This window comes from Scyliorhinus torazame, chromosome 13 (genome assembly GCF_047496885.1).
Source record: "Scyliorhinus torazame isolate Kashiwa2021f chromosome 13, sScyTor2.1, whole genome shotgun sequence".
Taxonomy (NCBI): domain Eukaryota; kingdom Metazoa; phylum Chordata; class Chondrichthyes; order Carcharhiniformes; family Scyliorhinidae; genus Scyliorhinus; species Scyliorhinus torazame.
In genome coordinates this window covers 7,396,354-7,411,213 of record NC_092719.1, presented here as the reverse complement: position 1 = coordinate 7,411,213, position 14,860 = coordinate 7,396,354, and the positions used below count along the sequence as shown (strand labels likewise).

Sequence of the window (14,860 nt, the reverse complement as noted above, 5' to 3'; positions counted from 1 at the left end):
CCACACTGAGAGTGTACGTGTTACGGTCGGTGGAGGGGAGGGGCCCTTTGTAATCCACGCTGAGGCGTTAAAGGGGCGTGAAGCCTTGACCAGGCGCACACAGTCTGGCCGGTAGAAGTGCGGCTTGCACTCCGCACAGACCTGGCAGTCCCTGGTGACTGTCCTTCCTCGACGGAGTAGGACAGATTGCGAGCTTTGACCAGATGGTACAATCGAGTGACCCCTGGATGACAAAGGCTGTCGTGTAGGGCCCGGAGTTGGTCCACTTGTGCGCTGGCACATATACCTCGGGAGAGGGCGTCTGGGGGCTTGTTGAGTTTACCGGGGCGATACAAGATCTCGTAATTATAGGTGGAGAGCTTGTTGCTCAACCGCAAGATTTTTATCATTTTTGATCTTGCCCCGCTGTGTGTTATTGAACATGAAGGCTACCGACCGTTAGTCCATAAGGAGAGTGAATCTCTTACCGGCCAGGTAATGCCTCCAATGCCTCACAGCTTCAACGATAGGATGGGCCTCCTTTTCGACGGATGAGTGTCGAATTTCAGAGGCATGAAGGGTGCGGGAAAAGAATGCCACGGGTCTGCCTGCCTGGTTTAGAGTGGCGGCAAGGGCGACGTCTGAAGCATCGCTTTCTACTTGAAAAGGCAGTGACTCGTCCACTGCGCGCATCCCGGCCTTGGCCATGTCTGCTCTGATGCGGGCGAAAGCGTGTTGTGCCTCTGCCGCGAGGGGGAATTGAGTGGGCGGGCCTTGTCCGCATAGTTTGGGACCCACAGAGCGTAGTAGGAAAAGAATCCCAGGCAGCGTTTGAGGGCCTTGGGTCAGTGGGGGAGGGGAAGTTCCATGAGGGGGCACATGCGGTCGGGGTCGGGCCCGAGAAGTCCGTTTTGGACTATATAGCTGAGAATGGCTAACCGGGTCGTGCTGAACACACACTTCTCAACCTGAGCTACAACAAAGAGAAGAGTGGCAGTGCGGAGGAATTTATCGAGGTTGGCATCGTGGTCCTGCTGGTCATGGCCGCAGATGGTGACGTTATCTAAGTACGGAAAGGTGGCCCGCAAACCGTACTGGTCGACCATTCGGTCCATCTCTCTTTGGAAGACCCAGACCCCATTTGTGACACCGAAATGGACCCTAAGGAAGTGGTAGAGGCGACCGTCCGCCTCGAAGGCCGTGTATGGCCGGTCCGACTTCCGGATGGGGAGCTGGTGGTAGGCGGATTTCAGGTCAATTGTTGAGAAGACCTGGTACTGTGCAATCTGATTGACCATATCAGCTATGTGTGGGAGGGTGTACGCGTCGAGCTGCGTGTACCGATTGATGGTCTGGTTGTAGTCCATGACCATCCTGTGTTTCTCCCCAGTTTTAACCACTACCACTTGGGCTCTCCAGGGGCTGTTGCTGGCCTCGATTATACCCTCCTTAAGCAGCCGCTGGACTTCGGACCTGATGAAGGTCTTTTTTCTGGGTGCTGTACCGTCTGCTCCTAGTGGCAATGGGCTTGCAATCTGCAGTTAGATTGGCAAAAAGGGAGGGGGGATCGACTTTGAGGGTCGCGAGGCCGCAAACGGTAAGGGGGGGGGTAAGGGCCCGCCGAATTTGAGGGTGAGGCTCTGAAGGTTGCACTGGATGTCCAGGTCCAACCGGAGTGCAGCGCAGAGATTAGGAAGGACCTAGAGGCGGAAGTTACTAAATTCTACACCCTGGACCGTGAGGGTGACTGTACAAAAGCCTTGGATCGGGACGGAGTGGGATCCGGATGCTAGGGAGATCCTTTGATTGGCAGGGTGGACCGCGAGGGAGCAGCGCCTTACTGTATCTGGGTGAACGAAGCTTTTGGTGCTCCCGGAGTCCAGCAGGCAGGAGGTCGCGTGGCCGTTGATTTTAACCGTCGTCGACGCGGTGGCCATGTTGTGCGGGCGATATTTGTTCAACTTCATGAAAGCGAGCTGCGGGTAGCAATCGGATGCTTCGGGTGGCGAGCGGGTGCGGTTCCAATGTCGGGATGTCCGGGAACCCTGTGGGGAACGAAGATGGCGGCGCCCATGGTACGCACATTGCGAGGTCGGGATAAGATGGCGGCGCCCACGGGGCGCACGTGGCCGAAGGGGGACAAGATGGCGGTGCCCATTGGTCACACGTGGACCCGGGAGAAGAAGATGGCGGCTCCCATTGTGCGTCTGGCATGGGGGAGGGGGCGATAGTGGGGCGCGATCGCAGCGACAGCGCAGGCCTGGCACACAGCCGCGAAGTGGCCCTTTTTACGGCAGGCGTTACAAACGGCAGTGCGGGCCGGGCAGTGTTGGCGGGGGTGCTTCTGCTGACCGCAGAAGTAGCAGCGGGGACCTCCGGGGTGCGTGGATCGGCGTGTGGCGCAGGCGTATTGCGAAGGCAGGGCCCCGGCTGAGGAGGTCGTTGGCGGGGTGCAGGAGGGGTAGGAAGGGGTAGAAGGGTGGGCAGCGCGGCGGGAGAGGTACGATTGTATGTTACGGGATGCAACCGTCATGGAGAGCGCCAAGGTTTTCGTCTCCGCCAGTTCGAGCGTGGCCCCTTCCAGCAATCGTTCTCGGATGCGGTCCGACGCAATCCCCGTCACGAAGGCATCACGCATGAGGTGATTCGCGTGTTTGGCGGCCGTGACGGCCTGACAGTCACAGACCCGGACAAGTGGGATTAGGGCCCGCCAGAAGTCTTCGATGGACTCACCAGGTAGTTGCGAGCGGGTGGCAAGTACATGCCTGGCGAAGAGCGTGTTCGCCTTCTGCGCGTAGTGTTCTTTGAGGAGTTCCATTGCTTTTGTGTAAGTCGTGGCGTCTTGGATCAACGGGAACACGCTGGAGCTCAGTCTGGAGTACAGGACATTTATCTTCTGAGCCTCCGTTGGCGCGGGGTCCGCTGCGTTGATGTAAGCCTCGAAACATGCTAGCCAGTGAGTAATGTCTTTCCTGGCGTCGGGCGAGTGCGGATCCAGCTGCAGGCGATCGGGCTTAATTCGGATATCAATTCTGCGGAAAATCTGACTGTAATAAATTGATGCACGATCAATTGCACAAAGACTAAAGTTGGATACAACTGTGGCTTTATTACAGTCAGATGCGTGGCCTCCTGCTGCAGCTGGCGAAATGGCAGGGCACTGGAGGTCATGCATATTTATACAGTTCTCCGTGGACGGAGCCAGCCGGTAGGAGCTACCGGCGAACCTGTAGTGCAGGTCCTACCTTACATCTCCTATTACAGTGGTTCACCACAGTACTCTGTTTATTTCAACCCACCTCGCGGTCTTGCACTTCCCTCTTCAGTTGCTCCCATTTTCAATTTCAATGGGGAATCGGGGAAAGGAATCTGTGAACTGGTTTCCTGTTGCTATCCTCCTGTGTGCTTAAAGGAAACATAAATCCTCTTTTCGACTGATCCTACTGGCTGTCAGCAGCTGTTGTCCTTTGAGGCTCCAGCTCTTCACCAGCACCACCAAAACTTCACTGGTGGAGTTCAGCCATGGCTTGTAACCCTGAGATGTGACACTTACCTGGGCCTGGGGTAACGTGCAACAGGTCTAAGACATCCATATCCTGGCGTCTCAAATGGCCCACCTTTCCTAACCTAAGTCACAGATTTGAGATTACTATCAGATCAGTCATGATCTTATTAAACGGTGGAGCAGGCTGAGGGGCCAAATGGCCTACTCTTTTTCCTATGTAACCCTGGGACATTAAAATATGATAAATCGCCTAATTAATGACTTTGTGTTTTATTCACCAGGAATTTGATTGCTTCTTGGCCACTAAGTTTTCCACCGTAAAACGTTACGGTGGTGAGGGCGCAGAAAGTATGATGGGATTCTTCCATGAACTGTTCCGATTGGCAGCATTCAGTGGTTTGACTGACGTGGTACTGGGAATGCCTCACCGAGGCCGACTCAACCTGTTGACTGGACTCCTGCAATTTCCTCCTGAGGTAAGACAAGAATTCACCAATTCCCAACAACATGACTGAAATGTGTGAAGTAAGATTGAGAAAAATGCCTAGATTTGATTTTAGTTTGTACGACTTTGTCTGGGTCCTCAGTATCCACTGGAACCGGATGAGATGTTGAACTGAAGTTCAGGCATTGGGCAGAATTTTTCCCATAACTTTTCATGGTGCCAGGCTCTGACTGAAACCCGGCGTGAATTGGACATTGTGAATTCTCTCTCCCGTGTACCCGAACAGGCGCCGGAGTGTGGTGACCAGGGGCTTTTCACAGTATCTTCATTGCAGTGTTAATGTAAGCCGACTTGTGACACTAAGAAAGATTCTTATTATTACTATGTAGCTCTGCAGCTGCATCGCCAAATTTTTAGTCCAGGTTTTGCACTTCTCTGCGGTGCGGAAAGGAAATTCAGGGACCGTGGTTTATGCTGTCACTGTGGCGGGGCGGGGCCTGATAGAGGCAGTGAGGTCGGTGCCATAGAGATCGAGGTGCCCTGATCACAGAAAATAAATAAACCTCCTCTAGTCCCCACTGGGCCCAAGGCTCCCTCCACATATGCCACCACCAGCCCTCTCCCACCTTGCCAGCATCCTGCATCGCGGTGACTATGACTATTCAGTGAGGCGTTAGGCAGCACGGTAGCATTGTGGATAGCACAATTGCTTCACAGCTCCAGGGTCCCAGGTTCGATTTCGGCTTGGGTCACTGTCTGTGCAGAGTCTGCATATCCTCCTCGTGTCTGCGTGGGTTTCCTCCGGTTGCTCCGGTTTCCTCCCACAGTCCAAAGATGTGCAGGTTAGGTGGATTGGCCATGATAAATTGCCCTTCGTGTCCAAAATTGCCCTTGGTGTTGGGTGGGGTTACTGGGTTATGGGGAGAGGGTGGAGGTGTTGACCTTGGGTGGGGTGCTCTTTCCAAGAGCCGGTGCAGACTCGATGGGCCGAATGGCCTCCTTCTGCACTGTAAATTCTATGATAATCTATGAGGAGGGGAATCATGTGGCAGGGGGGCTGGGTAAGAAAATTAAAATGTAATTAAATGAGGTTCCCGCCTTTTCTGGGCGTGGACCTCGTTACGTCACCGGCAAGGGACTGGAAAAATTGGAAAACAAGATCTTCTTTGGGAGGATCGCCATTCTGCCCACGTCGCCATTCTCGCTGATGGCTAATGCAAGCTGCAAGTCGCCCCCATTGACTGTGTTTTATGTTTTCTAAAGTTCAGGCTAGAACAGATGGATAAAGCATCCGGCAAGATGGGTGTGTCCTCGTGAGCCTCGTGCGTTCATGACAGTCATTTATGGATATCTCAAGTTGCTAACACTGACGCATCTTGGATTCTGATTTAGGACGTGTCCAAAAATGATGCATCAATGCTTAAAGCTATGCTCTCGCACTTCGATCCACAAAATTCAAACTGGACATATCGGTGAAAGTAAATGTTGCCACGGTCCCGCTAGACCCCTTTGACAGCTGACTGGTGGTGATTTAACCTGAGCGTCACCACACCTCCGGACGTGGCAGCACAAACAGCTGGATAACCCCATGGGGCTTGAGAATTGCAAGTGGCCGAAGAACCACTTTGGACACAGCTGCTCGAAAAGCAGTTGGGTATAATGGCTCTTGCTACTGTCATCTCGGGCTGCCTTCGGCTGTTATTACAATGTTTTTATTCATTGCTGGTTGAGAGGCTGCTGATGTGATTTTACTATGGTATTTACAAGAGTAAACTTTGCTGTTTTGTACTCTAATCTCCGTGCCTCGAAATGTGGCATGCCATTAAATTTGGATACGTTTCAGTTCGCTGCTGCATTATTGAGTGCTGAGAAATCTTTCTGAATTTGCTTCCAGTTGATGTTCCGTAAAATGCGTGGGCTGAGCGAGTTCCCCGACAATTCCCCGAGCATTGGAGACGTCCTATCTCATCTTACGTCCTCCCTGGACATGGACTTTGGTTGTGACAGGCCACTGCATGTCACCATGCTGCCCAACCCTTCCCACCTGGAGGCCATTAACCCAGTTGCTGTGGGGAAGACACGCGGAAGGCAGCAGTCTCGTCAGGATGGGGATTATTCACCGAGCAGCACGGCACAGCCAGGGGACAAAGCTGTTTGTGTGCAGGTCAGGAATGGACATGTGCCATGTGTACTCGCCAATGGAATGAAATGCCAGGAAATGCTATATGCTAGCACTTATTATTTTTTTATAAACATTTTTTTGAGGTATATTTGGTATTGTAACAACAAGAAAATAAACAATGTACGTTAAACTATAAACAGTGCAAAGGCCGTCACCCTTCCTTACAGGTCCCACCTTTATTAACCCCCTACTCTAAGCTAAACTAACCCCACCCCCTTCTGCTGACCATTAATTTTCTGCGAAGAAGTCGACGAACGGTTGCCACCTCCGGGCGAACCCTAACAGTGACCCTCTCAAAGCGAACTTGATTTTTTTTCCAAACAGAGAAAGCTAGCCATGTCCGATAGCCAGGTCCCCGACTTCGGGGGCTTTGAGTCCCTCCAAGCTAATAGTATCCGTCTCCGGGCTACCAGGGAAGCAAAGGCCAGAACGTCTGCCTCTTTCTCCTTCTGGATTCTCGGATCTTCCGACACCCTGAAAATCGCCACCTCTGGACTCAGCGCCACCCTTGTTTTTAACACCGTGGACATGACGCCTGCAAACCCCTGCCAAAATCCCCTAAGCTTCGGACATGCCCAGAACATGTGGACATGGTTCGCTGGTCCTCCCGCACATTTTGCACACCTGTCTTCCACCCCAAAGAATCTGCTCATCCGGGCACTGTCATGTGAGCCCGGTGAACGACCTTAAATTTTATCAGGCTGAGCCTGGCACATGTTACAGACGCGTTGACTCTACTCAACGCGTCCGCCCTTGGACCATCTATCTCTCCTCCCAGCTCCTCCTCCCACTTGCGCTTCAGCTCCTCGGTCTGAGTCTCCTCTGACCCCATAAGTTCCTTGTAAATATCCGAGACGCTCCCTTCTCCTACCCTGTCCTGAATCCCCCTTAGCGGTTGGAGCGGGGAGGTTGACACCTTTTTACGTAGGAAGTCCCGCACCTGCAGATACCTGAATTAGTTTCCCCTCGCCAACCCAAACTTCTCCTCCAGCGCCCTCATACTCGGAAAGCTCCCCTTTATAAACATATCCCCCATCCTCTCAATCCCTGCTCTCCGCCATATCCGGAACCCCCCATCCATACTTCCCGGGGCAAACCGGTGATTATTACAGATTCAGCTAGCACTTATTTTTAAAGGTGGATTTACATTAACCCAGTCACTGGAAGGTCTGCAGAAGGAAGAGAAAATCTTATCTTTAATGAAAAGAGAAAGCTTGCAATTGTGCAACAGATTATTACACAAACACCTCCAAAGAGTTCGGACAATGGATTACTGTTGAAGTGTAATAGGCAAAAGTAATAATGACTGCAGTTGCAAAGCTTCACAGATAATGGGGTGCATGTGCAATATTTTATCAGTAATGTTTTGGTTGCAGGGATATGTTGGCCAGGACATAGAGGAAAGCCCCTGCTGCTATTTCAATTATTAGTTTCATAGAATTTACAGTGCCGAAGGAGGCCATTCGGCCCACCGAGTCTGCACCGGCTCTTGGAAAGAGCACCCTACCCAAGGTCAACACCTCCACCCTATCCCCATAACCTAGTAACCCCACCCAACAGTAAGTGCAATTTTGGACACTAAGGGCAGTTTATCATGGCCAATCCACAATCCGCACATCTTTGGACTGTGGGAGGAAACCGGAGCACCCGGAGGAAACCCACGCAAACACGGGGAGAATGTGCAGACTCCGCACAGACAGTGACCCAAGCTGGAATCGAACCTGGGACCCTGGAGCTGTGAAGCAATTGTGCTATCCACAATGCTACCGTGCTGCCCTCTTATTACTGGAACTCTTTAAACCCGACCTGAACAGGCGTTCATGGTTCGATGTCCTATCCAAAAGGTTACGAAACAATCCATTGTCCCCACATAAAACTTCCAAATATTCCATGCTTGCCAGTTCAGAGATTATCCAGAAACATCAATTCTGAAACTTTGATGCTTTAAAGCTAAATAAATATCATCTGCTCCTTGTGTGGCTGTTTTGAAAGTGATGGGTTTTCTCGCCCTTCCCCATTTATCACAGGTACACGGTGATGCTTCTTTCCCAGGACAAGGTGTTGTTGCTGAAACCTTCACCCTCGCAAATCTTCCCCACTACAGGATTGGTGGAAGTATTCATCTCATCGTCAACAATCAGCTGGGCTACACCACCCCCGCTGACAGAGCCAAATCCTCACTCTACAACAGTGATGTTGGTAAGCTCATTCTTACACACTGTGGTGATTGGTCTTCAGTGAAAGAAGCAAGATGTTAACCTTTAACCCGAAGATAAAATGATGAGACTATTGCTTTAAGGAAAGTTTAAGATCTATTGTTGTTCTGTACGCACAGTCATCTACATAGAACATAGAACATACAGTGCAGAAGGAGGCCATTCGGCCCATCGAGTCTGCACCGACCCACGTTAAGCCCTCACTTCGACCCTATCCCAGCAACCCAACAACCCCTCCTATCCTTTTTGGACACTAAGGGTAATTTATCATAGTCAATCTACCTAACCTGCACTTCTTTGGACTGTGGGAGGAAACCGGAGCACCCAGAGGAAACCCACGCAGACACCGGGAGAACATGCAGACTCCTCACAGACAGTGACCTAGCGGGGAATCGAACCTGAGACCCTGACGCTGTGAAGCCACAGTGCTAGCCACTTGTGCTACTGTGCTGTTCGTTGGCCAGGCTATGGATATGGTCCACAAATGTGAACCTCATATAGATAGAGAATTCTCTGACTTGGGCCTTGGCCAAAATTGTAATTGAAACAAAAAAAGGAAAGACTTGCATTTCTATAGCATCTTTTATGACTTAAGGATGTCCCTAAGTGCTTAACAACCAATGAATTACTGTTGAAGTGTAGTCACTGTTGTAATGTAAGAAACAATTTGCATACAGTAAACTTCCACAAACAGCAATGTGATAATGCCCAGATAATCTATTTTGTGATGTTGACGAGTGATAAATATTGGCCAGAGCATCATGGGGATAACATCCATTCTATGTAAGTGTAGCAACTTTTATTTCCAAAAAGGCTAACCTTCTAAGGCCATAAGACATAGGAGCAGAATTAGGCCACTCGGCCCATCGAGTCTGCTCCGCCATTCAATCATGGCTGATATTTTCTCATCCCCATTCTCCTGCCTTCTCCCCATAACCCCTGATCCTCCTTATTAATCAAGAACCTATCTATCTCTGTCTTAAAGACACTCAGTGAATTGGCCTCCACAGCCTTCTGCGGCAAACAGTTCCACAGATTCACCACCCTCTGGCTGAAGAAATTCCTCCTCGTCTGTTTTAAAGGATCGTCCCTTTAGTCTGAGATTGTGCCCTCTGGTTCTAGTTTTTCCTACAAGTGGAAACATCCTCTCCACGTCCACTCTATCCAGGCCTCGCAGTATCTTGTAAGTTTCAATAAGATCCTCCCTCATCCTTCTAAACTCCCAACGAGTACAGACCCAGTGTTCCCAGCCGCTCCTCATATGTTCCCTCATGGCAAGATTGATAAAATAAATGCATCTTTGTGTGGAGAAGACTTTTCACTTGGGATCCTTCTTGTGACTGAGACGGCTGTTCAGCTGATTCTCACAACATTATACAGCGGGGATGGTGCGGTGGCACAGTGGTTAGCACTGCTGCCTCATGGCGCCGAGTACCCTGGTTCAATCCCGGCCCTGGGTCACTGTCCGTATGGAGTTTGCACAATTCTCCCCGTGTCTGCGTGGGTCTCGCTCCCACAACCCAAAGATGTGCAGGGTAGGTGGATTGGCTACACTAAATTGCCCCTTAATTGGGGAAAAAGAAAATAACACTGTACAGCTAGAATGCGCGTCCCTTCTGTTCAAATATTTCATTTGAAAACAGCCTGTTTATTTTAATTTCAATTCCAGGTAAGATGGTTCATTGTGCAGTGATTCACGTGAATGGCGATGATGCAGAAGAAGTGATTCGAGCCACAAGGCTGGCTGTTGACTATCAGCGGCAGTTCCGAAAGGACGTCATCGTAGACTTGCTCTGCTACAGGCAGTGGGGCCATAACGAACTGGATGACCCGACCTTCACAAATCCCACCATGTACAAAATCATCAGGTACAGTTAAGGATAGGAGTCAAATAGTTCTCCTCAATACATATTTATTGCTGATCTCTTCCACGTCAGTTGGCATTGTGTCTATACATATATCGAAAAAATACCCTGTCAAAACTGAAATAAACATGGGGAATGTTGGAGAAACACAGAGCAGGTCAGTTCAAGGGGTTACTATTTTGGGTGGGATCCACGGTAAGTAGTAAGATTGACCTTTTTTATTTGCTGCACTTCCATTTGTTAATTGTAATCCTATATATTAAAGTCAATACACAGGTCACACATTCCATTCAATAAATGATTGGAATTGTACTTAAAACGACTTTATGCCATAGCGTCTGCCCAGGATGGACCCCCCCCCCCCCCCCCCCCCCCCCCGGCGGCGTGACATCCCGCTGGCATGAATCGCTATTGGTTTTCAAAAGCGTCGGACGTGCCCGGAGACTCCAGGGGTTGAGGGCCAAGACTGGGCAAAGGGGGCACTGCCAGCTCTGTCAGGCCCTGCCCTGCCACTGTGATGGCAAAAACCAAGCCCTCAGATGTTCTGTGCACCAGGTGGCAGAAAACCTGTTCTGAAAATTTGGCTGTGTTTCTGGAGAGAATCACACCAGTTTTCAGTCAGACCCTTTGCCATTTTTTGGGAAAGATTCGGCCATGATCACCAAGTTTGTACTAATTTTCTTCAGAGTGCTCCACGTTGTGTGAATTCATTTCTTCTTCTGGTTTCCACAGATCTCGTAAAAGTATTCCGGACTTGTACTCTGAGCAATTAGTAGCAGGTGGCCTCTTAACTGAGCAGGAAGTTTCCACCATTAAGACCTCTTATTATTCTAAATTAAACGACCATTTAACAAATGCGACTTTGTTTTGCCCAACGGCTCCAAACCTGCAGGCCCACTGGAGTGTCTTGGTGGAGCCTATGAGCAGGATCAGTACATGGGACACTGGAATGCCCATTGACCTGCTGAAGTATGTGGGTGCCAAGTCTGTGGAAGTTCCTCGGGAAATAACCATGCACAATCATCTGATGAAGACGCACGTAAAGGTGGGTTTCAGGCACTTCAGTTATTAAGGTGCGCGTTGATTCCAAACGAGGGGATGACTAGCTAAGAGACCTTGCCAAATGCAATATAGTATTCCTCACTCATTTTTGTGAGAATGCATTTCCTTTTGCTCAGTCTAAACTTCAAATATCGTAGTCCGCTGTACTGTATTACTGGAACTTTTATATTATTATATTAGGTTTCGGCTGCTGCTTGTCTGCTATTAGATTTCTGGGAGATCAGGTTGGGAAAATGGTCTGATCTTTCTCCCCAGTATTCCTGTACACACTTCGCTGTTTAATAAAATAGCGATAGCATTCCGCACCCTCCATTTTAAGTTTGGATTTGTGGTAATTCTGTCATAATTTGCATTAGATTTTCAGTTTCCGTGTTTTTAATTTCTTAACTTGTAACTTTTGGACTTGTTACCATAGTAAACAATTTCCTTTAAGCACGGCAATTGGATCAAAGTCTCCACTTTAATAAGTGGAACTTATGTAACTTTTCTTCCATGATTAAATGACTGATCATCTTTACTCCTCCAATTGTCGCTCTTCAGAGAGCACACATTCTCCCTGTGATTCCTTGACCAGGACTGCACACAGCTATCCAGATTGGGCATTGTCCAATGTTTTGTGTAATATATGCGCTGTTTTAATTTATTAGTTCTCACTTTAATATTGGAATCTGGTACCTTGTTTGTCCAGCACCCTGGACAAAGAGAGAAAACATTTGAGATTCAATAATTTCCTCCTGTTCGTCCAATAAAATCTTGATCATTGCATTTGTTGATAATCCTTACCTGATTTGATTTATTTTCACGTGTACCGAGGTACAGTGAACAGTATTGTTCTGCGTATAGTCCAGCCAGATCGTTCCATACATAGACACAGCCATAGTATGAACCTGTGTTATCTCTAGACATGACTATTCCAATTCTTTCCTGACGAGCTTCCACCCTATTTTAACTTGTGTTCATCCAAAATCCTGCCTTCCATAGTTTAACTCCCTCCAAATCACATTCACCCCAGTGCTCACTTATCTTCACTTGCCCCCCCCGAGCACACCTCCACTTTAAAATCCTTATCCCGATTTTCAAATCCCTCTATGGCCTCCCTCCCTATCCGTGGAACCTCTTTAAACCCTGGGGTCTCTCCAAAATCCCTCCGCTCCTGCAATTCTGGACTCGTGAGCAATCCCAGCTTTAATCACCCCAGTGTTGGTAGACCTGCTTTCAGCTGACTGGGCCCTTGATCTCTGGAATTCCCTCCTTAAACCCGCTGTGACTCCTTTTTTAAGGTGCTCCTTCCAAACCTACCTCGTCGATTGAGTTATTGATCATCTGGCCAGGTTTCTCGTTATGTTGATTGGCATCAAAAATTGTCAATGTTTTTATCCCTATCTCTCTAGCGAAGCATCTTGGGCTGTTTTGCGATGTTAAATGTGCTATGTAAATGAACGCTGTTGTTGGAGTGGAGGGTGTTATATTACTCTTTGGTAATATATTGTTGCTCTTTGCTTTATACATCCAGAATAGTCTGATGGGGTGATTCTGAAGAAACCACCAATCTTCAACTTGAAGCAAAACAGATTTATTGAATAATAAATTGATTAATATTGAGTTTGCACACTCTACAGAGCTATAACTAATAATCAAGTAATCCAGAATAAAGTATTAACTAATTTAAACTACACGTGCTAACTATGCTGTGATCTAGCTCTCTAACACTCTGCTGTCTAGTCACTCTTGATTGGAAGATACCCAAGCTGCTTTCAGTTATCATATGTATAAAGTGGAATCCAGTGTTGTCCTCTAGTGGTTGCGTTACACTAAGATGTAATCATTAGCACAGTGGGCTAAACAGCTGGCTTGTAATGCTGAACAAGGCCAGCAGCGTGGGTTCAATTCCCGTACCGGCCTCCCCGAACAGGCGCCGGAATGTGGCGACTGGGGGCTTTTCACAGTAACATCATTGAAGCCTACTTGTGACAATAATGTCTCTATATATACATATCACTACAGAGGGGACCTCAATTTAACATCTCATCTGAAACACTGCACCTCCCAACAGTGCCGAACGCCCTCAGTATCCCCCCCCCCCGCTCTGCTGGACACATCACAATAGGTTTCATAATCGGAGCTGCAGAACCTGCAGGTGGTGCAATCATCCATAAATAAATATCGTCCACTTATTCTTCTTAATATCTGTTCAGGCTAGATTGCAAAAACTGGAGGAGGGCACAAAGTTGGACTGGTCCACAGCAGAAGCACTGGCTATTGGAACTTTACTTTGTCAAGGTAACAATTTTGAAAGAGATGAATTGGGACTGAAATGTCCAAATATAATAAATACATCCCGGCGGTGAATACATTTCAGCTGGGCTCCTGTGGCTCGATTCTGCTCAGTTTGGTGCTCAGTTCTGGGCCAACAGCTCTCATTACCCAAACTACAAAAGTAAATGGTTGCGATTTGAGGGGGTCTTTATGGAATATCATGTGAATGGTGCCTGAACCCTGGTATGAAACCTATGAGCAAATAATGCTTTGATTCACCTTTAGTTTTTAGAAATCCTGAACTGAGTTAACTCCTTCACAAGGCCAAGATAAGTTGAGGCACTTAACTTGGCCTCTGCCAACTATTAGAGGGAGGCAGCCGGAGTTCCATAACCCTGATTGCTGTCCGCTGACAGCTGCTGGAAAGTATTGTGAGTGTCGGGTAAAAACAAGAGTGGCTGCAATGCAGTCCATGTTCTGCTGACATTGTCACTATCCGGATTCACACAGACGAATAGCGTTCTGTTCCAGATACAGTCAGGCTGTAGGCATCCTGGGAACTGTAATCCAGCAGGAGTCGGGAGAATTCCACAAGTCTAAGAAAATCCCGCGGTGGGTAAAAATAAAAGATTTAAAGGTGTTATTGACAACTGGGCTTGAAATTTTAAAATCGATTTGCTTTTAGTTTAACTGTTACTTTCACAACAAATTAAAACTGTTAAATATTTTTTGCCAAACCATGAATGTGTAAACAGTGAATATTTGACAAAACAATTCTATTTTTAAAAGATTTTAACGTGCGCATAAGTGGACAGGATGTAGGCCGGGGCACCTTCAGTCAACGACATGCAATGGTCGTTTGCCAGGACACAAGTGACACTTGCATCCCTCTCAACCATATGAATCCAGAGCAAAAAGGATTTTTTGAGGTAAAAGATGCAGATTTTGAGCTTCTTTGTTGCTGAGCCAGTATAATGTTGATAAAGTGTTTTATTTCAGTGTTGCTGGACCAAAATCCTGGAATTCCCTCCCAGACAGCGCCTTGGGCGCACCAACACCACAGATGATCTGCAGCCTGACAAGAAGGTGGCTTTCCGCCTCCTTCCTGAGGGCAATAAGGGAATGGACACTCAGTGCTGACCTGGCCAGTGACATTCACAGCCCATAAGATAAGGGTGGGATTTTCTGGCCCTTCGCGCCGGAAGGATCTTCTGGTTGTCCGGCCAAATGTCATGTCTTCTCTCCCCCCCCCCCCCCCCCCGACTTGTGGTGGGATCACCGATGGTGTGGCCAGTGAGCCACGCAAAACAGCATTGACATCAGTGGAAGATCCCACCGGGGGCCAATGGC

The 14,860-nt window shown here is 48.6% G+C and overlaps 1 protein-coding gene across 3 annotated transcripts in view; it reads left to right on the top strand.

Moving 5' to 3' along the window:
• The window catches only part of dhtkd1 (dehydrogenase E1 and transketolase domain containing 1), a 68,964-nt gene that overhangs the window by 22,995 nt on the left and 31,109 nt on the right, over nucleotides 1-14,860 (top strand). For all 3 annotated transcript variants that reach the window (XM_072471008.1, XM_072471006.1, XM_072471007.1), the window contains exons 4-10: nucleotides 3,766-3,960; nucleotides 5,824-6,093; nucleotides 8,139-8,310; nucleotides 9,997-10,195; nucleotides 10,925-11,237; nucleotides 13,450-13,534; nucleotides 14,300-14,439. In XM_072471008.1, the coding sequence (XP_072327109.1) occupies nucleotides 3,766-3,960; nucleotides 5,824-6,093; nucleotides 8,139-8,310; nucleotides 9,997-10,195; nucleotides 10,925-11,237; nucleotides 13,450-13,534; nucleotides 14,300-14,439 (1,374 nt within the window). The remainder of the gene's footprint in view (nucleotides 1-3,765; nucleotides 3,961-5,823; nucleotides 6,094-8,138; nucleotides 8,311-9,996; nucleotides 10,196-10,924; nucleotides 11,238-13,449; nucleotides 13,535-14,299; nucleotides 14,440-14,860) is intronic.